Source organism: Orcinus orca, chromosome 10 (genome assembly GCF_937001465.1).
Source record: "Orcinus orca chromosome 10, mOrcOrc1.1, whole genome shotgun sequence".
Classification (NCBI taxonomy): Eukaryota; Metazoa; Chordata; class Mammalia; order Artiodactyla; family Delphinidae; genus Orcinus; species Orcinus orca.
The window spans coordinates 40,815,028-40,836,712 of record NC_064568.1 but is presented as its reverse complement, the minus strand read 5'-3'; the positions used below and the strand labels follow the sequence as shown (position 1 = coordinate 40,836,712).

At 47.2% G+C, this 21,685-nt stretch overlaps 2 protein-coding genes across 2 annotated transcripts in view; both read right to left on the bottom strand.

Annotated features, from left to right (window-relative positions):
• Positions 1–19,921, bottom strand: part of PRSS45P (serine protease 45) — a 75,942-nt gene extending 56,021 nt beyond the window's left edge. The window contains 1 exon segment of the mRNA XM_049716323.1: positions 19,671–19,921. The gene's annotated coding sequence lies outside the window, so the exon portion shown is untranslated.
• LOC125965578 (putative serine protease 42) lies at positions 639–6,810 on the bottom strand. Its single transcript, XM_049715758.1, is given in 9 exon segments — positions 639–2,711; positions 4,009–4,181; positions 5,079–5,343; positions 5,880–5,940; positions 5,942–5,985; positions 5,987–6,038; positions 6,314–6,335; positions 6,373–6,630; positions 6,783–6,810. Coding segments are annotated over 9 exon segments (1,140 nt in total). The 3' UTR covers positions 639–2,474.
• Positions 19,922–21,685: the final 1,764 nt, after the last annotated feature.

Here is a 21,685-nt window from a genome sequence, read left to right as displayed (position 1 = left end):
CTGTATCCCTTAAACTTATACACTGCTATATGTCAATTATATCTCAATAAAACTGAAAGAAAAAAGAAGACAAAAACTTCCCCTACCTATGTTGAAGGTAGACCCAAAAGAACACTTACTGTATTCCATTAATGTGAGATGCAATAACCTGCAAATCTAATCTGACAGTAAACAGAACAAAGGTTGCCTCTGGGAGGGGATGATAGAAGGGAATATAAGGGAACATCCTGGATTGATGGAAATGTTCTCTATCACGATTTGGGTGATGTTAGCATGGGTATACATTTGTTAAAACTCATAAAATTGTACAGTGCAATGTGTGCATTGTACTATGAATAAATTATACCTCAATAAAGAAAATAATACAGAAATGCATTGAGATAATACAGTCATTCATCAATATAAAGTTTTAACCTTACCAATTTTAAAATATGAATAGAGGGGCTTCCCTGGTGGCACAGTGGTTGAGAGTCCGCCTGCCGATGCAGGGGACACGGGTTCATGCCCCAGTCCGGGAAGATCCCACATGCCGCGGAGCGGCTAGGCCCATGGCTGTTGAGCCTGTGCGTCCGGAGCCTGTGCTCCGCAATGGGAGAGGCCACAGCAGTGAGAAGCCCGCGTACCGCAAAAATAAATAAATAAATAAATAAATATGAACAGAGAAGGAAGCAATGGCATACAGCCAAGTAGGAATAAAGAAGAATTTAGTCTACATAAGAAATGACTTTAAAAACTTATATTCCTAACAATCCAGAAATAAAGCTCCAGATAATATCAACTGAATTAGTTAGATTGAGGTTTTTCTGTGAGCAAGTGAGACTGAAGGTGATGGTGGCTTAATTAAAAGAGAAGTTTATTTCTCTCTTGCATAAAGAGCTGTGATGGCAGCCCTATAAATTCCAAGGAGTCAAGCTCCTTCTGAATTTCTGTTCCATACCCTTAACATGTTCCTCATGTCCCAAGATAGCTGTGCAAGCTCCAGTCACCATGTATACATTCTAGCCAGGAAAGAAGAAGGTGATGAAGGGCTTGTTCTCCTTTTAAGGATATTTTCCAAAATTCATACCCAACATTTCTGTTTATACTTTATTGGCCAGAACTTATTGCCAAACTTAGATACGTGGGAAGGTTGGAAATGTACTCTTTATTCTGATCCACTATATGCCCAGAAGGAAGGGGATGAAAGGTGCCACAAGAGAGGATTATCAAGCTTTACCCCAGTCCACTTTTTTATTCACCTAACTATTCACTTGCACCTCTTCCCATATGCAAAATGCGCTAATCCTCTCCTAAAAAAAGGCAACCTCAAACTTTCACGAAAGAAATCAAGGAAAAGTGAAGTGCTCTGCATCATGACAAAGAGCTAATTTGGGATGATATGGTAATGAAGGAAATAAGCCAGCACAGACACAGTAAGCACCCCAACCTGTCCCCTCCCTGAGTCTCAGTGTCGTTCTCCATAGCCTGGCCAAGGCAGTCTGGTGCTCAAGACTCTATTTACCAAGAAGGGGAGCGGCAGAAACACACAGAAAAAGGGCTTGATGTTTGGGCCCAATGCCCTGACCCCTCTCTTGCTTCCAGTCTCTCTCACTTCCTCCTTCCCAGATGCATTGGCTAGCAAACTCATCCACAGAGTTCCCTGCAGAGATGCTAATGGCTATGAGGAACACGGCAGCAGGACCCAACTGCTAAAGCTACCTGTCAACTCACATCACATCACTCCAGGGTTTAAAAAGGATCACAAATACTTTCCTAAGCTAAATGTAAGTTCTCTTCAGTGATTCCAGACCAGTAGAGAACACACACACCAGAACACACACACGACTCTTCAAACATTTATTCAGTTGACATCAGAAATCTCTGCACTCCTTGACGCCTCAACACAACTTGGAGTGAGCCTGGATGTGGCCGCTGGAGCACTGGGAAGGGGGTTCCTAGACTGAGTTGCCCCAGGAGGGCTTGTGTGGCAGAGGCTGGACACTCACAGATGCATCCGCACTGGGCAGCTGGGGACCTTCTCCCAACCCAGACAGCTGAGTCAGATGTGGACATAGTGATGCCTCCTCACTCTCTCCCAACAATCACCAAGCGGACTGGTTTGATAAAGTGTCAGGTCTAACGCTGTTTCACCGGAGATGATGTCCCTCCTTTGCTAGGTGTTCTCCAAGATGTGGATGAAGCATCATGAAGCATCACCTGGCAGGTCACTGGCCATCCAGCTGGGATGGTTTCACCCACTTCTTCCTGGCAGGCAGAGCACAGCCAAGGTGTAGGTGTGGATGAGGCAGGTTCCTGGATCACCAGGCCAGGAAACTTCCAGGGTTCCTTTCCTGCTGCCACTCTCTGTCATGTGGATCTCCACAGGGTCAGTGGATCCCAAACGAAATTGAGGAAAGGGCATTGAGTAGAAGTGGGAGGTCAGAGGCAGGGCTAGTGTGAGTCTCAGAAACAGAAGGGGGTGTGGGCCAGGGTGATCACAGGGTCGCCAGGATGCCCAGAGGCAGCACCAGACACACCAGTAGGATGAGGAGCACCACTGGATACAAAGAGGTAGCCTGGTTCACCACTGCAACTAGCCACTTAGTGTAGAAGGCAGTATCCATAAAAACTCCAGGTGAAATTTTACAACCACAGCTGACACCCCAGCTCACAATCCCTATCTGGACCCATGTGGTATTATATTGACAGACCAGAGGGTCCCCAGAATCTCCCTGGAAAAAGAGAAAGAAACAAACCGCAGGAATGGAAGAGCACCCACTTCAGGGCAGGCTGATTGCACTGCAAGGTGCTGAAAGACAGGCACCTGTGGGCCTTCTCCAGACATCTCTCAGGCCCAGATTTCTTGATTTTGAGAACTGAGAACTGAATAGTCAATTGGAAAACTTTAGTATCCTCTGACGATATTATGACTGGTCATTTCCTATACCACAGTGGTTGTTAAACACTTTGAATACCCCCTTTGCATGGAGCCTCCCAAATCCTTACACCTAGCCTAAAGTTTCTCTAGAGCTCCTGACCATATAACCAGCTCCCTCCATATTCTAAGCTACACTCTCAGACATCCCACATAGTCACCCCAGCTCACGCAAACACGGCACATCCTTTGTTAAAACTGCTCTGGTGGCCCCCCATCTACCAGCTCAGTCAGAAACTCAGAGTCCTCCTCAAGCTCTCCCTCACCCGCACCCTCACAGGCAGTCAGTCACCAAGAACTGATGACTCAACCTCAAACACAACCCCTTCACCTCCCCACCAGCCCAGGTCCTGCCTGGGGCTCAACACCATTGCCTGCATGGTGAAAACAAACTCCTGGCCTACAGTCCTGCATGGACAAGAACGCGAAACATAGCACAGCATTGCAGGCCACACATATTCTGAATCCAATCACCTTCTCTGGCCATATTTGCCACCTCATTGCTCCAGATCTGAAACACATTCCCTAAACATGACACGTTCTTCAGAACTCTGAGCCTCTGTACTTGCTGTTCCCTCTCCCAACAGTGATGTTCTCCTCTTTCCAGGACTCCAAATACTCATCCTCTAAGACCTGGCTCAGATGCCCCCTGCTCAGAAAGGCTGCTTGGTGCAAAGGGGAGACTGTGGGCCCAGGCACTCCCAGGGGGACCTTGAGCTCATGTCTTGTAGGGACCACATCTGTATAATAATATGTATAATTATGCTGCAGGGTTGTGAGCTGGGTAACTGAGCTAATGTGGGTGAATGCTCACACTGGCACAGTAAGTCGCCATAGAGGGAACTCAATTATAGGAACTTACATTATTATCATCATCACCCCCAACTTCACCACACCCTGGCAGCACGCCCAGGATGCGAGGGCTGCTCCCTATTGAAGGAATGGGCCAGGCCAGCTCAGGGGCATCCTGAGGGGTTCTCCCCTGAATCTCCTAATTAAAGGCTGAAAGAGGAGGTGGCAAATAACCCAGGCCCTGCCACTGGGGAATGAGGAAACTTTGAGGGGACAACCTCAGTGCGGAGGTGGCAAGAGACCCATGAACTTAACTGACAAGAATCGTTTCCTATACTATTATAGCCACACAGCATTCCTTCCAGTACTACATCCTTATCTGCTGGCATGGCCTTCTGGATCATCCCATTACATTCTTCATAGTAGATGATATATTGGTCCATCTCCCAGAGAAAGACTGAGACAAATGGGCCACCTACAAGCAAAGAAACTCAGCAGTGGGTAGATCTGCACAGGCGGACAGTAAGCCCCCAAACACCTTGAATCCCCCTTGAAGAAGGCAGCACAGAGGATACTGTCCCCATTTGACAACGGAGGAAACTGAAGCCCAAAGCTGACATGGGGAGAAGAGAAGGTAGGAACCAAAACCAGGACAAGAGAAGGAAGAACAGATCAGGACAGGAAGAGGCGAGGCCTTACCAGCCTGAGAAATGATAACCACGCATCTGTCACTCGGTGCATCAATAGCAATAATGAAAGCTGTCCGGTGCATCAGCAAAGTGTCTTTACTTTAAAGCAGAATCACAGACTCTCAGACAGGTAGTACCCAAAGGAACAATCCAGCCTCTTCCCAGAGACAGGAGGCCCTATAGCCTCACCAACTGGGGCCCACGGGCTCTGCCAACATTCCCAAGGACAGGAAAGTCCCTGGGCACCAAGGCAGATACCTCCAGCGAGGGACACCTCGGCCTGGCAGACAGCTCATCACCCCCTGAGCAGAAATCCACCCTGGAGAGAACTCCAGAGCATCTGGCTCTGTCCCCAGGGAACCTAAAAATGCCCCCAAACCAACCAGGCACAGTTCCCCACAAATCTGCAGGAGACTTCACCCATGTATTTCTTCTTCTCCTGAGCAGCTCTAGGTCCCAGGACTGGTGCCTTGCTTAAACGGCTGCCATCAAATATTTGTGTGGCAACAAAAGATCTCAACCAATTTCTGGGCTCAAGCCAACCGGGAACCATTAGCCTGGCTGCCCCCTAACCCACCTGCCAGGTGGTGTGCTTCCCTACCGCTCCCTTTAGTGTTGTTGCCTACTCCAGGGATAAGGCTGCCTCCCTCTGCCCAAGGTTACTTCCTGCCTCACAGTCTCACCGAATTCTTGTTGCTTGCCCCATCCAGTCACCCAGCACCTGGTCCCAGCTTCCACCTGGAAAGTCTTCTCAGGGATGCATATAGGCTGGATGACCCCAGTGAAATTTACAGGGTAGAAGAGCCGGAGAAGAGCAAGGTCATATTTAACAGTTCCACGTGTTGAGAACTGAGGGTGAACAATGACTCGGCTGACAGGAACCACCAACCCTGAGATTTCACCACAGACACTCCGATCTCCCATCATGACACTGCAGCGGTAACAGCTGTGGGAGGAGGACATGTCCCTCACAGAAACCCTGGGAAGCATCCCTTGTGCCTTTCCACACATATCAGCTGTTTCCCAATGTGGCCCCAACCTCTCTCACCACTCTCGCTACGACCCTATCACCAAAAAACCCTCCTAATGACTCTCAAAATTGGCTTGCTCGCTAGAGGGGTGGGATGGGGAGGGTGGGAGGGAGGGAGACGCAAGAGGGAAGCGATATGGGAACATATGTATATGTATAACTGATTTACTTTGTTATAAAGCAGAAACTAACACACCATTGTAAAGCAATTATACTCCAATAAAGATGTAAAAAAAAAAAAATTGGTTTGCTCTCCCAAACAATTGGTTTTGTTCACCAAACTAGTATTCCTAGTAACAAGACTACCAGCGCAGAATCCCTCCCATTTTTATTGTGTGTGCTTTGGTTTGGGTTGGGTTTTTATCAATTTGCAGGGCAGCAGAAACTAGTGGGTATCTGAGGAGGGCAGGACTGACTCCAGAACTCTCACATCTCCACTTGTCATTACTCATCTTAAAATACAGTGGGCTGCAGTCAGCAGCCACTGAGCTGTGATGAGGGAACCTCCGCACACGTCTGCCACTGACCCTCAGGCTCACCTGCCAGGGCCACTTCCCTTCTTTCACTCTGATTTCCTTCCACGATTTTCAGGAACACTTGGCCACACGATGGGGTGAGGACAGGGTAGCAAGGAGAACCTCAGAGAAACAGGCCCTGTCTCCCTGGAGCCCCTCGGACAGCCGAGAAGGCCATGTCCTCCTAGGCTCCAGGGCAGCGCTTCCAAGTCTGCAGGCCATGGACCCACAGACAAGGCACGTCTCCCTCAGGCTCCACAGTAGGGCTGCACTAATTCAGACCCCGATCCCCTCAAACTCCCAGGGAACACCGGCCCCTACCCTGGCGCCTCAGCCCGCCCCTCCGGAAGGCCAATGCGAAGAGTCACCTGACCTAAACTCCACCAACTTGGGGGCTCCCGGAGCCCCAGGGGACCTGGGGTTCCCAGGGGCTCCCTAAGCCCCCTCCAGGGTCTGGCTGGTCCTCCGTGGGGTCCTCGAGGCTGCCTCCCGAGAGGGGTGAAGTGGGCGAGGGCGTCGCTGACCCACCCGCTGGGGCCTCCCTGAGCCAGCGCTGAAGGAGCAGAAGCCAGACCAGGAGGCTGCAGGGGCCGCCCGGGGACGCCACGGGCTTGGTGACGGCCTCAGCGCTCTGCGTGCCCCTGCCCACGAAGTCTCCTGCCTGAGAGTGCAGGGTTGCGCTCTCAGATCCTCACGCCAGACTGTGTCCAGCCAGAACACTGCCCAGGTCCGAGGGGTAAGGGTACATCTGAGGAGACTGTCCTTGCTAGGGACCTTCCAATTTAACGTTGGCTCTAAAAGGCGGGCGCTTTCTGACGCCCCTGCCCTTCTTGGTGTGGTACCTGGCCTGGAGCTGGTGGGGATGGGCATCCTGGGAACTAGCTGAGGAGACTTAATTCTCCATAACGGTTCCACAAGGCAGGGCCTCATTCACCAAACCTAGATTTGCGGGGAGAGGGACTACAGGTGAAGTGGATGTGGGTTGCACAAAGGAGCTGGCTGCTATGCAATTTCAGTCACGGGGATGCCTGTAAAAATGAGCCACCACCAAAGAGACCCGCAGGTCAATCCATTCTTATTAGCTCTACGCCCCTGATGTCTATTTGTCTTTGTTGCATAAGTGCTTCTACCAGGCCTCTGCCTCTCTGGGTTTCATCATCCCTGTTGAAGTCAGGGGAAAAACAACAATAACAACTTTTGAGTTGCAGTACTTCCCACTTTTCCCCAGCCAAAAGAGGACAGCCAGTTACAGTGTTTTTCGAGGATATGGGTGTTCCCCTCACAATTTATTTTTCAATGTTTTGATGAAGGGGTTATTCTCTAAAGCCCTCTCTCTTTGCATTCCTTTCTCCACATTAGGCCAAGGAATTTCTGACATATCAATCTCCTTTAGTGTGGTCCACTACTGCGTTCAGGTTTAAAACAACCCAGTAAACATGTAGAATCATTCCCACCTGCCTGAACCAGCAAACTGAATTCCAAATTTCTAGCAAGTGTACTGTTGATAAATTTGGGACTAAGCCTTCCCAATCAAGAATCCTTTGAATCCCATCCTATATATACACCCCTTGTTCCTTCCAATGTAGATCAGCAAAATCTTGCAGTTCTTTTTGTAAGGAAGTCTTCTACCCCTGGGTTATACTTTGCACCTGCCCTAGAGCGTGCTGGGATCTTACTCTAGTTATTAGGTCTAGAGGCAGTGAAGACTGGGGTGATTCAGGCAGAGAACTGGTATGCCCTTATAATGTAATTTACTCACATGAAGTCATTGCAGTGTCTCTAAGGTGGAGATGGCCGGCCTTATCAAATGGGAGGAGGCGCTGTTTCTGTTAGCAAGAGTGGTTCAACGTGGCTGGGGGTAAGGGTGTCCTAAATCTATCCAAATGTATTCCCATGTAAATTTTCAGGGTCTCACTCCCAATCAATGCCCTAACTTTTTTTTAAGAGTTCTGATGAAGCTCTTAATTCAATTTATGTTGAAATTCAGTGAGCCAAAAGATCAGATACTACATCTTATTATCAACTACATCAACTACATCAACCCTGCAGTTATAAGGCATATGAAAATATTTTAGGAAAGTCAAGGAAGTTTTTAAACTGAGAAGTTAAAATTGTAAGCCTTGGGGCTTCCCTGGTGACGCAGTTGTTGGGAGTCCACCTGCCAGTGCAGGGTACACGGGTTCGAGCCCTGGTCCGGGAAGATCCCACATGCTGCGGAGCAGCAGGGCCCGTGCGCCACAACTACTGAGCCTGTGCTCTAGAGCCCGTGAGCCAGAACTACTGAGCCACGCACTGCAACTACTGAAGCCCATGCGCCTAGAGCCTGTGCTCCACAGCAGGGGGGGGCTGCCGCAGTGAGAAGCCCACGTACTGCAGCAAAGAGTGGCCCCCGCTCGCTGCAACTGGGGAAAGCCCACGTGCAGCACCGGAGACCCAACACAGCCATAAATAAATAAATTAATGAATTAATTTAAAAAAATTGTAAGCCTTAATTACAGTGCAGTCTTTGGAGAGGTGAGCAGGAATCACTATGGGAAAGGTATGAAGTCTGGCCTGGGTCCTTCTATACTGTTTCCTCTGCCCCTGTGCTGCCAAAGAAGAAGGAGAAGGAGGAGAAGAAGGAGGAAGAGGAGGAGATGCTGCCTTATGCAACTAGGGGAAGGGCATAAAACTGTAATTTTCAGGACACAGTTTAAAGCCTACTGTAGCTGGGTGAAGAGAACATAAAATAACCTCTATCCCTGGGGGAGGAGCAGGAAACTCTCCTGGACCAGACTTATAGAGATCTCCTATACAGCGAGAGGGTCAAGGTCAATGAGAAGGCCTCTTCTCTGAGAGCCAAGAATATAGCACCTGCCTAAGAGGGAGGCTGAATCAGGACAACAAAGAATGCCCCACCTCCTCCCTCCACTAGCAAGTGTCCAGGAACAAGTAACAGCAGTCTATTGCTAGAAGAGAGAGTAAAAGCATGGAAAGACATCTTCTGTGAGACACAGGTACAAAGAGAGGACAGATAGGTGAGAATGGAGAAGACACTGAGAAAAACTCTCCAACAAATCAGCTACCACTCTAAGCAAAAAATAACACTAGAAGAGTTTGAAGCCTGCTGCATATTGAGGGTAACCATAGCAACAACAAAAATCAGAGACAATCAGGACACAATTATGTCAACACTCCCCACTAAAGAAAAGACATACCCATTTCTGGACATAAATAGTATTGCTTAAGTCTCTACTATTCTACACAAGATGGCTAACTTTCAACCAAAAATGACAAGACACACAATAAAACAAACAAACAAACAAAAAATAAACAACACTCTTTCAAGAGACAAACCAATCAACAGAACTAGAGTAAGACATAACATGGATTTTGGAACTATCACACAGGAAATTTTAAATGCTATGATGAATATATTTGAAGGCTTTAGTCCAGAGGTCCATAAACACTTTCTATAAAGGGCCAAATAGCAAATATTTTAGAATTTGCCAACCATAAGATAAAATTAAGGATATTATGTAGGTTTTCTTATAAGAAGGAACCATTTCCTCAAAAACAGTAATAATACGAATTGGATATAATATTTTATAATATAAATCTACTAATGAGAAGACTGAAATTTTGGAGAGGGGAGGAATAACATTTTACTTAATTGGGGTTCAAAGTTAGCATTCTCTATCATCAAAATCAATTGTAAATGTTCTGTTAATGGTGAACTGTAATGATATTGGGTTGGCCAGAACTTTTTGGCCAACCCTATATTTTATGCTTTTCATCTTTTCTTTTTTTTTTTTGGCTGCGTCAGGTCTTAGTTGTAGCACACGGGATCTTTGTTGAGGCATGCAGGATCTTTTCATTATCCCGTGCGTTCTGCTCAGGCTTCTCTCTAGTTGCGGCGGGCAGACCTCTCTGGTTGTGGCATGCGGGTTTTTTCTCTCTCTAGTTGTGGGGCGCAGGCTCCAGGGTGCGTGGGCTCTGTAGTTTGCTGTACGCAGGCTCTAGTTGAGGCGCACGAGCTCAGTAGTTGTGGCACGCAGGCTTAGTTGCCCTGCGGCATGTGGGATCTTAGTTCCCCGACCAGGGATCTAACCCGCGTCCCCTGCATTGGAAGCCAGGTTCTTTACCACTGGACCACCAAGGAAGTCCCTATGCTTTTCATCTTTTTTTTTTTTTTTTTTTCCTGCGGTACGCGGGCCTCTCACTGTTGTGGCCTCTCCCGTTGCGCAGGCTCAGCAGCCATGGTTCACGGGCCCAGCCGCTCTGCGGCATGTGGGATCTTCCCGGACCAGGGCACGAACCCGTGTCCCCTGCCTCGGCAGGCGGGCTCTCAACGACTGCGCCACCAGGGAAGCCCATATGCTTTTCACCTTTAAGAGTGTCTTTTCATGCAGATAAGTGCCATCATCAAATGCTGCTATTAATCTATGAACATATGGCTTTGAGCAAAAAAAAAATCTTCACTTGGAAGGCATTTATTGAGTTCTTTTGGATTTTTCTCTTGATATGTGCCTTTTATCCTGTCATTACATTGCAAATTAATCACTTCATTGAAGTTTAGGTGGAAGCTCCTCAACTGCAATGTTAAGTGGATTTTTGAAATATGTAAATGTCCTTTGCATAAGGTCCAAAAACTGCTTAAGGTAGGTTAAAACTGCTTAATTAAGGTCCAAAAACTGCTTCTCGAACTGTAGCAGAAAGCTCAGAAAATATATCTACTCCAAATGTGTGTTGAAATGCATGTCTTCCTCCTTGTTTTAATTTTGGACAGCACAGGGACTTTTTTAAAGTAGCTTGATATAACTTGTGATTCAAAAAACATTACTTATCATCAAAGTGATTTTACCATAGTATAAATAGCAAAAGAAAACTAATAAAGGATGGGAGATACTGTTGTAAGACCCTTGCACTACCTAAAAAACTAATCCTGTTATTTGAAGAAAGAGGACAATTAACTAAAGATATTCACTGTAAACTCAAGGGAAACTAGAGAAAAGTTAAAAAACTATAATAAGTAAGACAATAGTGAGGATAAAAAATACTCCATGGGCTTCCCTGGTGGCGCAGTGGTTGAGAATCTGCCTGCCAATGCAGGGGACACGGGTTTGAGCCCTGGTCTGGGAGGATCCCACATGCCGCAGAGCAACTAGGCCCGTGAGCCACAACTACTGAGCCTGCGCGTCTGGAGCCTGTGCTCCTCAACAAGAGAGGCCGCGATAGTGAAGAGGCCCGCGCACCGCGATTAAGAGTGGCCCCCGCTTGCCGCAACTGGAGAAAGCCCTCGCACAGAAACGAAGACCCAACACAGCCAAAAATAAATAAATAGATAAATATAGAATTATTCTATAAAAAAAAAACTCCATTAATTTAAAGAAAAGCAGAGAGGAAAAGAGAAACAAGAGATGGGACAAATAGAAAACAACTAGCAAGATGGTAGATTTTAATCCAACAATAACAATACTTACTCCAAAGGTAAATGAATCTATTAGATGAATTAGCGATTCTATTAATTCACATTCATGTTGTATTATATGAGTTAAGACAGACTGTCAGACAGGATATTTTTTAAAAAGCACAACTATTTACCCACATTAAATATAGACGGGTAATGGGGGAAAGTATAGAATATGATATATGATGCAAACACTAATCAAAAGAGGAAATGGCTAGATAACTATCAGGCAAAGTCAACACCAGAACAAAGAATATTGTCAGGGATAAATAAAGACATTAATTGCATAATGATAAACAAAATCCTAAATATGTTAGGATCCTAAATGGAGCTAACAACAGATCTTCAAAATTTACAGAGCAAGTGGAAAAAGACATTCTAACCACAATTAGAATTTGGAACTTATCATGTCTTTCATAATTGATAGAACAAGTATACAGAGAGCTACTAAGTATATATAAGATCTGTGAAACACTATCAATGAGTTAGACCTAACAGACATTTATAGAATACTATATCCTAGCAACAACACAATATACCTTTTTTGAGTGTACATGGAGCATACACCAAAATAGAGCATATTACAGGACCATTAAACAAATAGTAGCAAATTTGAAAGAATTAAAATTGTACAGAATATGTCTTCAAATTATAACAGTATTAAACTAGAAACCAATAATAGAAAAATATCTTGAAAATTGCCAAATGTTTGGACAGACTTTAAAACTTTTATTTTGGACTTCTAAAATGGCTGCATGAGGAACTCGGTTGATTCTCTCTCCAGAGAGAAAGCTATTTATCTGGTGAAAATTATTTTTTTAAAAATAACTATTTAAGTTCTATGGAAATTGTCCTAAGGGCATACAGAAAATTGAGAAATACTTATGCAAGAAAATCTAACAATTCTTGGTAAGAACCAAGAGTTCTTGGCGAGAGTCTGTGGTATTTGAGCCACGACCAGCTCCCATCCCTACTCCTTAGCTTCGTATTATGGAACTCTGTTCTGGGCAAGTGGCCAAGACAATGGGGTCTCCCTCTGCCCCAGCTATGGTTTCACCCCAGGAGAAGCAGATAGCTGGTGTCTTTCATTCTCCCAAGACCATTTTGCAGAAGCTCTGTTCTAGAAGGCATGACCAAGAGGACTAGAGCTTCCTTCCCTCACTTAGCCCCTACTCATAGAGCAGAAGCTCTACCCCAGGCACAGCAAGCTAAGAATACTGGGTCTTCAACTGTCCCATCCCAGCTCACTCATAGAGCAGAAGTTCCATGGGAGGGGCAAGTGAGATACCAACTCTCTCCCCATTACCCACTAATAGAACAGGAGTTTCATTCCAGGAGAAACAGGCTGCCATCCCCATCCCTAGCTCTGGTACAATAGCACAAACATTCTGCCCAGAAGGATAGGCAGGCTGAAAGAAATGCTCTGCAACTCTGCTTGAAATAGCTGAATTTATTTGGAACAGAGGGTGGAGAAATTCATGCCTAATGGAGTTGTTAAGAACAACAGAGATCTTCCTGGTGAGCAGTTAAGAGAGGGTCAGTAGCTCCATGATACTAGCAACAAAAAGTGAAACAGCAGACTAACCAGAAGTTTAACAGAGAAAGCCAGTGAAAGAAGCAGCCAAGAAGAGTTCTCCTGGGATCACACTCATCCCCAGGGGTCTAAAACACTGTGCATGCACTAGGCTACACCAACTCAGGAACAATAAGAGCAGGAAGTAGAGCAAATTTAAATGTATTTTCCAAACCAAACACAGATCAGCAAAGTGCAGAAACCTTGCTAGTGCAGTGGATTTAAGCACAACCTCTGACCAAATACCGGCTGCACAATGAGCTTCTCTGACCCAGGGGCAACTCCTAATAAGCCCAGCTTAAAAATAAAATCACACTCATCCTTAGTAGGCTGAGAGACGGTGCACATACCCAAGCCTCTGTCTTTTCAAGAATGAATGGATAGGGAATTTCCAAGTTTCTAGTCATTGGATGAACATGTGGTGGCGGAGGGGAGAGTAAATTCCCTAAATGGTGAAAGCCGTCTCCAAGACACACACACATTTCCAACGATAAATAGTGAAAATAAAACTGACCAAAGGGGCTTACTTTACACACAACCATTGACCAATGAGTAGCTAGCTTACAGTGATCCAGGAGTTAACCCTAGGAAGCCAGGCTAAAATATAAAAATAAGGAAAAAACCTAAGCAGGGATATCAGAGGCTGCAAATTGAGGGGGAAATAGACTTCACAAAATTATCTCACACAAGTACTAAACAAATAGACAAATGATCACCACAAGTCCTGGGTGGGCAGGAATCAGTATCCCGATTTGCTATGACATTTGCTTTTCAATGAAAAAATTACAAGACATGCAAAGTGATGAAATAAAATTATTTTTAAGGCAGGACCAGAAAAATTTTAAACATAAAATTCTCTCTCTGCCTGTTTGAGCCACTACCCCCTCCCCTTTAGTGTGCATTGTGCATCTGCATTATACACTAGCTCTCCTCAGAAGACACAGGAATACCTACTCGCCAAAAGAAAACCAATTTCCTCCTGGCACCAGAAGGTAACTCCTTAGGAGATAACATTCCTTTCTCAATCCTGTAAGGGCTCACAATAACCCACTACTCACCTTGGTGAACTATGTAAACTGTCAATATGAGACTTTTTTTTTTTTTTTTTTTGCGGTACGCGGGCCTGTCACTGTTATGGCCTCTCCCATTGAGGAGCACAGGCTCCAGACGCGCAGCCTCAGCAGCCATGGCTCACGGGCCCAGCCGCTCCGCAGAATGTGGGATCCTCCCGGACCGGGGCACGAACCCGTGTCTCCTGCATCGGCAGGCGGACTCTCAACCACTGCGCCACCAGGGAAGCCCCCAATATGGGACTTTGATGCATAAAACTTTGTCTCAAAATCTTATATAACTGCGCTTTGATCTCTAACAGGCAGAACAGCCCTCAGAACTTTTTTTTTTTTTATGTATTTTATTTATTTATTTTTGGCTGTGTTGGGTCTTTGTTGCTGCACGTGGGCTTTCTCTAGTTACAGTGAGCGGGGGCTACTCTTCCTTGCGGTGCGTGGGCTTCTCATTGTGGTGGCTTCTCTTGTTGCGGAGCACGGGCTCTAGACATGCGGGCTTCAGTACTTGTGGCTCCCGGGCTCTAGAGCACAGGCTCAGCAGTTGTGGCGCACGGGCTTAGTTGCTCCGTGGCATGTGGGATCTTCCCCGACCAGGGCTCGAACCCATGTCCTCTGCATTGGCAGGAGGATTCTTAACCACTGCGCCACCAGGGAAGCCCCCTCAGAACTTTCTGAAAAACTGTCTCCCAGGTTATAATCCTCAGGCTGGCTGAAATAAAATTTTCTACTTCTTTCTTAGATTGACTATTGATTAATTTTTTGTCAGCAAAAGATACAGGAAAGTTTAACCAATATATAGGAAAAGAAGCAGATAGGAGAAACTTAATTTATGGGGTCTTCGAGGCGCCCCATGTGTTGGACATAGTAGACAAAGACTTCAAAATAGTTATTTTACACATGTTCAAAGAAGAAAAAGAAACACACACACACACATATACATACATGTCATCTCAATTGAGGCAATAAGCATTCGGCAAAATTTAACACCCTTTCATGATCAAAAAAGAAAACAAACAATAAACTAGGAACAAAAAGAAACTTCCTCAATATGATGAAGGCCATATATGAAAAACCCACAATGAATATCATACTTAATGGCAAAAGACTAAAAGCTTTTCCCTAAGATCAGGAACTAGACAAGGATGCTCACTTTCACCACTTCTACTCAGCATTGTACTGAAAGTTCTAGCCAGCCGATTAGGCAAAAGGATCTTATATATAGAAAACCCTAAAGATTCCACAAAAAAACGTTAGAGATAATAAATGAATTCAGAAAAGTTGCAGGATACAAAATTAACATGCAAATATTTGTTGCATTTCTATGCACTAACAGTGAACAATCAAAAAGGAAATTAAGCCGAAAATTAACCAGAAATCAATGACAGGCTCAAATGTCAAACCAAAAACTATAAAACTCCTAGAAAACACTATGAGGGAAAATTTGTGTAACCTTGAAGTAGGCAAATATATCTTAAATAAGACATAAAAACAAGTGATAGAAGAAAAAATTGATAAATTGGACTTCATCAAAATTTTAAAATTTTGCTCTTTGAAAACCGTTAAAAGAATGAAAATTCAAGGTAGAGATTGAAAGAAAATATTTGCAATACATATATGACAAAATATTTGTATCTAGAACATATGAAGAACACTTACAGCTCTGTAAGAAGACAAATGGCCCAGTAAAAACTGAACAAAAGCCAAATACTGGGGAAAAAAAAACAAACAATGACCACTGACAGGTAACTGGATAAACAAAATATGACATCCATACACATCAAAAGTTAACTAATTAATTACTTAACTAGCTCCTGATACATACAAATGTATGGGTAAATCTCAAAATCATTATGTTGAGTGAAGGAAGTCAGACCCATACAGAATTATTCCATTTATATAAAAATTCATATAAAATTCCAGGGCTTCCCTGGTGGCGCAGTGGTTGAGAGTCCGCCTGCCGATGCAGGAGACACGGGTTCGTGCCCCGGTCCGGGAGGATCCCACATGCTGCAGAGCGGCTGGGCCCGTGAGCCATGGCCGCTGAGCCTACGCGTCTGGAGCCTGTGCTCCGCAGCGGGAGAGGCCACAACAGTGAGAGGCCCGCGTACCACAAAAAAAAAAAAAAAAAAAAAAATTCCAGAAAATGTAGGCCAATCTATAGTGACAGAAGATAGAGAGAGCAGTGGTTGCCTTGGGCCAGGGGCAGAGGGAAGAATGAACTGTGAAGGGACACAAGGGCACTTTTACAGGGGATGGAATTGTTCTGTATCTTGATTATTGTTGTGGCTTTACAAAAATATGTATCTCTCAAAACTAGTCAAATATGTGCAATTTATTTCATTTAAATTATACCTCACTAAAATTGATTTTTAAAAATAAATAAAAATAAAATTGGGATAAAAAGGGAAATTAAGAAAACAATCCCGGGACTTCCCCAGTGGCGCAGTGGTTGAGAATCCACCTGCCAATGCAGGGCACACGGGTTGCAGCCCTGGTCCAGGAAGATCCCACATGCCGCGGAGCAACTAAGCCCGTGCGCCACAACTACGGAGCCTGTGCTCTAAAGCCCCCCGTGAGCCACAACTACTGAGCCCGCGTGCCACAACTACTGAAGCCCGCGCACCTAGAGCCCATGCTCTGCAACAAGAAGCCACCACAATGAGAAGCCCGCGCGCTGCAATAAAGAGTAGCCCCCGCTCACCACAACTGGAGAAAGCCCGCGCGCAACAACGAAGAGCCAACGCAGCCAAAAATAAATTAACTAATTAATTAGTAATAAAAAAAATTAATGGCTTTTGTGCTGCAAAAAACACTATCAGTAGAGTGAAAGACAGTCCACAGAATGGGAGAAAATATTTGCAATTCATATATCTGATATGGGATTGATATCTAGAGCATATAAAGAACTCCTACACTCAACAACAAAAACCCAGTTTAAAAATGGACATAGAAATTGAATAGACATTTCTCCAAAGAAGATACAAAAATGTCCAGTAAGCACATGAAAAGATAACCAACATCACTAACATTAGGAAAACACAAATCAAAACCACAATATGATACTACTTCACACCCATTATGATGGCTAAAAATAAACAACCCAAAATCAACAACACAGAAAATAACAAGTGTTGGTAAGGATGTGAAGAGATTGAAACCCTGTGCCTTATGGAGAGGAGAGAGGAAGGAAGTTAGGGGAGAGAGTAGGGAGACAAGCAGAAGGGGAGTGGAGGAAGGTAAAGAAAGGAAGAAACTGAGCTATATATAGGCAGGAAGACCAAAATGCATCATTTGTGGAAGGTATAATTGCTTTCTAAAACAAAGCCAAACAAACCAACTGAAAAATTAATAAAACTATAAGAGAATAAACTAAGAGGGCTGGGGAAAAGATCAATATACAAAATCAATAACTTTCTACCCTGAAGCAATAATAAATTAGAAAATGTAATAGAAAAAAAAAAGATATTCCATTAAAGACAGCCACACACACTTTTTAAAAAAATACCTGGGAATTGGCACAAGACCTTGCATCATCTGCCTGGGTTCCTCTGACCCTTTCTTATCACTCTCCTCCTCACTCACAGGGCTCCAACCCTGCTGGCCTCCTCGATGTGCCGCACTAGCTCCTGCCTCCCGGCCTTTGAACTGGCTGTTCCCTCTGCCCCCAGATGTCCATACAGCTCATTTCCTCACCTGGTGGGTCTATACCAGGATCAGTAAACTTTTTCTGTAAAGGGCCAAATGGTAAATATCTTAGGCTTTGTGGACCAAGAGACAAAATCGAGATTATACAGGTGCTTATATAACAAAAGAGAAAATGAATTTCCATCAATGTTTATTGATGAAATTCAAAATATAATTGGAAGAACTGAGTACTAGTTTTGGGGGTTTTTTTTGTTGTTTTTTCGGTTTTGGTTTTGGTTTGGGGTAATACGGGTCTACTAAGAAGAATGGAATTCTTTTAGGGGGATAACATCAAAATTAGTGCTCCCTATCTTGGAAATGATCGCAAATGCTCTTCTGTAAAAACTATTCTCAGCTAAGAGGTGGTGAGTCAGATTTGGTCTGTACTCAAATGTCACCTCCCCATTGAGGCTCTCCCAGGACACCCTCTCAAAAAGTGTGCCCCCCTACTCTGCCCTCTTGATCCCCCTTATCCTCTAATTTTCTCTGTAGCGCTTCTCACAATCTGAAATACTATTCATTTTACTCACATATACATGAGCTGTCTTCCCCTTCCACATGTAAACTTTCTGTGGACAGGGTTTTTGTATGTCTTGTCACTGCTGGATTCCCAGCACCTGGAACATGTCTGGCATACAGTAGGTACACAACAAACATCTGCTGAATGAATGAACAAATGAATAAAATTCTAGTGAAGAGAGAATGAGTTAATACCTGCAAGTGCTCAGAGCATTGCCTGGCACACGCTTTGCTCAAAAAGTATTACTCACTGTTACTGTTGTTCCTTTGAGGAGGGGCCCCAAGCATCTGCAAAATGCAAGCTCCAGAGCAAACGAATCTTCCAGCTACCAGATATGTCCAACGCACACCTATCTGCCTGCTACAACTCTTCTCCCTGTCTCCTTGCTCCCCCTGTGGCTCCTGGCCTCTGTCCCTCCACTGGACCCTGTGTCCTCCTCTGGCTTTCGGTCTTTGTCCCTCAGTTACAGACGGGGCTTCAGGACCAGTTCCCAAGGGCCGTCACCCCCTATGGTGCCTCCAGCAGAGTCTCCACTCACTACCAGAGATGTCTTGGACCCAACTGTCTGGTTCCACTCTGTCCCCCAACCCACCCCTTCATTGCCTAAGTACTCTGCCCCCCGCCCCAGGTCTTAGCCTGACTAACTGCACCTCACTCAGCACCGCCTCCTCTGGAAAGCCTTTCCTGACACCCTTCTCTGACTCCAGGTGTTCCAAGCCCCCTATGCTGACCCTTCACTGAACACTGTCATTCTGCCAGGACATCTGTGCTGCCCTATCTATCTGTCTCTCCGGCGGCCCTTCCTCTACCTCCCCAACTCTGGCCCAGGAAGACCAAGGCCTGATCCCTGGCCCCTTAGCTCCCGAGAGACTCCTCCTCCAGTCCTCTGGAAATTACTTGTTCCTGGGGTCCATCTGCTCTCCCTTGCTGGTGCCCTCTCAAATCCCACAATGACCCCATCCTACAGTGGAGGAAATGAGAGGTGAGAGGTTAAGCAGTTTACCAGGACCATACAACGAGGCAGGAGGAAAGCGGGACCCTAGGCATAGCTGAGGAGGAGGGGCGCTGGAAGCACTGGCCTGGGATGCACAACACTGCAGACAGACAGAGGGACAGATTTTTGGATGAGCCAGCAGCTGAGCTGGGACAGGAAACCAGAGGTCCTCCTCTCTGCCCGACTCCTCTGCAAGGCCAGGCATCAGGGGCTCACCCTGAGGCAGCTCCCGCCCCCTGGCCCACAGCCAGCCGTCATCCCCGTGAGGTCAGCCACGAGGCCGCGATTTCGGGGAAATACCAGCTGCTTATTAAAAACAGGCGGTGGTCAGGCCCCTGCTGCTTTCCCAGTAGAAACTAGGCTGTTTGTTCCAAGAGGAGCAAGACTGGTCAGGGCCTAGTCAGGGCCTAGTCAGGGCCGCGCGGGGCCCTGAGTTGCAGTACCTGGTGAAGGGTCCGGGCTGGGCCGAGTAACTAGGGGTGGAGTGGGGTGGAATCCCATGTTTTGGCGAGGGCAGCCGGTGACGGGACCGCCACCCAGCACGTGGCCGCTGAGCCGCCCACGGGGGTCGTGGGCTGGGACCTGGAAACCGCGCGGGACAGGCGTGACAGCCTTCGCAGCAGCACGCCCCCAGCTCCGAACTCAGGCGGCGGGCAGAACCGGAGGAAAAGCGGGCGGGTGAGCTAAGCACCGCCCCTTCCGGAGGCAGCCCCACCCCGTCCCGCGGGTGCCTGCACCGCCGGGAGCAGCTGAGCCCTGCAGGGGGAGCCAGAGGGCCGTCCTCCGCGCTCCCGGCTCGGGCCGCGGGGCATCTGGAGCGCGTTAGACCTGGGCGGCCGGAGGCGGCGTGAGCTCATCCCGGCCGGCCCACTGCGGTTTCTAGGCGCGGCGGAGGGAGCAGAACACAGAAGCGCCGCGCCGCGCCGCGCCGCGGACCCCAGGGGAGCGCGGCGGGAGTACAGCTCCTCCCGGGACGTGGGTGTGATTTGGAGCGGCGACAGTGTGTGTGTCACTGGCGCGTCGCCCAGGGAGGGCGGGCTCTGGGAACCGGCTGCCAGCGTGCGTCGCTGTGTGCCACCGTGTGTCGTGGCTTGTGAGGGTGTGTGTGTCCCCGTTGGGAAGACACTGCGTGTGATAAGTTGCAAACATCACAGCACATACTTCTCATTTTACAGAGAAGAAGGCTGAGTGCAGGGAAGGGAGAGGGCTGGCTGGGTGGCACAGGCCCGGAACTCCAGGCGCCCCGCCTGTGTCCCTGTGTGTGTGCAGAAGGTGCGAGCCGGCCCATCGTGTTCCACAGTGCCGGGCGGGGGTTGTGGGTGTCCGCCTTCCCTCCCGCATTAGACATCCTCTTCCTGGTCACTACCGCACCACCACCCACCCCCATCCCTGCAGAACCTCGACACTGGTCTCCTTCAGGAAGCAGGGAGAGAGCACTTCACACCAGGGCCCTGGTGAACAGTGACACACACCTGGGTACAGACTCGCACATGGAGCACACACCGGCACACATGTGAGACACCCTGCTGTTGGTGAGACTCTGAGCTGGGAGAGCCAACAGGCAGGTTGCAAAGTGGTGACAGGGTTTGGAAAGGCCTCTTGGTGCAATGCCCCCATCCCTGCCAGGGAAAGGGAGCAGGAGGGACTAGAGGTCACTGAACCCTGCATCTTGGGGGCTCCAGGTCCCTGCAGTGGGCCCTGAGGCTACTGCACAAGATGTGAAGGGCCCCAGGACTGCAAGACTCCCAGGGCCAGGAGTGAGGGTGGGGACACTGTGGGCAACACCAGACACAGAGTGGGGAGCTGGGGCTGCAGCAGGTACCTCTGAGCATCCAGGGCTCCCCCAACCCAGAGGGCTGGTCCTTACCTTGGGCCCTCACCTCAGGGACCTACTGTCCCAGCTTTGGTTAATCGTAGCCCCAGCTGTGCTGAAGACCTCAGGGAGGTGGCCCAGCACCTGGCTGGGCTCACAGCATTGTCATGCCTGCATCCTCCTCCCCTCACCCCACAGCTGGGCAGAGGCTCTGAGACAAAGACCCTGCCTGCAGGGTGGGGCACAGGAGTCAATCGCCCTCCTCACCAGCTATTGCTCCCCAGGCCCAGAGCACACATTTGCAGGGGGTTGGTGATGCTGGGCTTGCTAGGAACTCTAGGCCTCTGTAACCCCTCTGTGTTCCCACCTGTGAAACAGAGAGGACACCTGCCCTAGCTAGACCTCCACAGGGAATGTAAAGTCTAAAGGGATGTGCATCTACTGTAGCCACAAGGGTCCTCAGCTCCCAAGACACTGGGGCAATCTGGGTGAGGGATTTTTTAACTGGAATGACGCTGGTTTGCATAACCAGAGCTTCCAAATTACTCAGCAAAACACGTTTGCTTTTTAATTAACATGTGCTTGAAAAACAATGGTTTTAATTAAAGTGGGTGGGGGGAGAGAAGGGATGGTGGGGGAGAATAT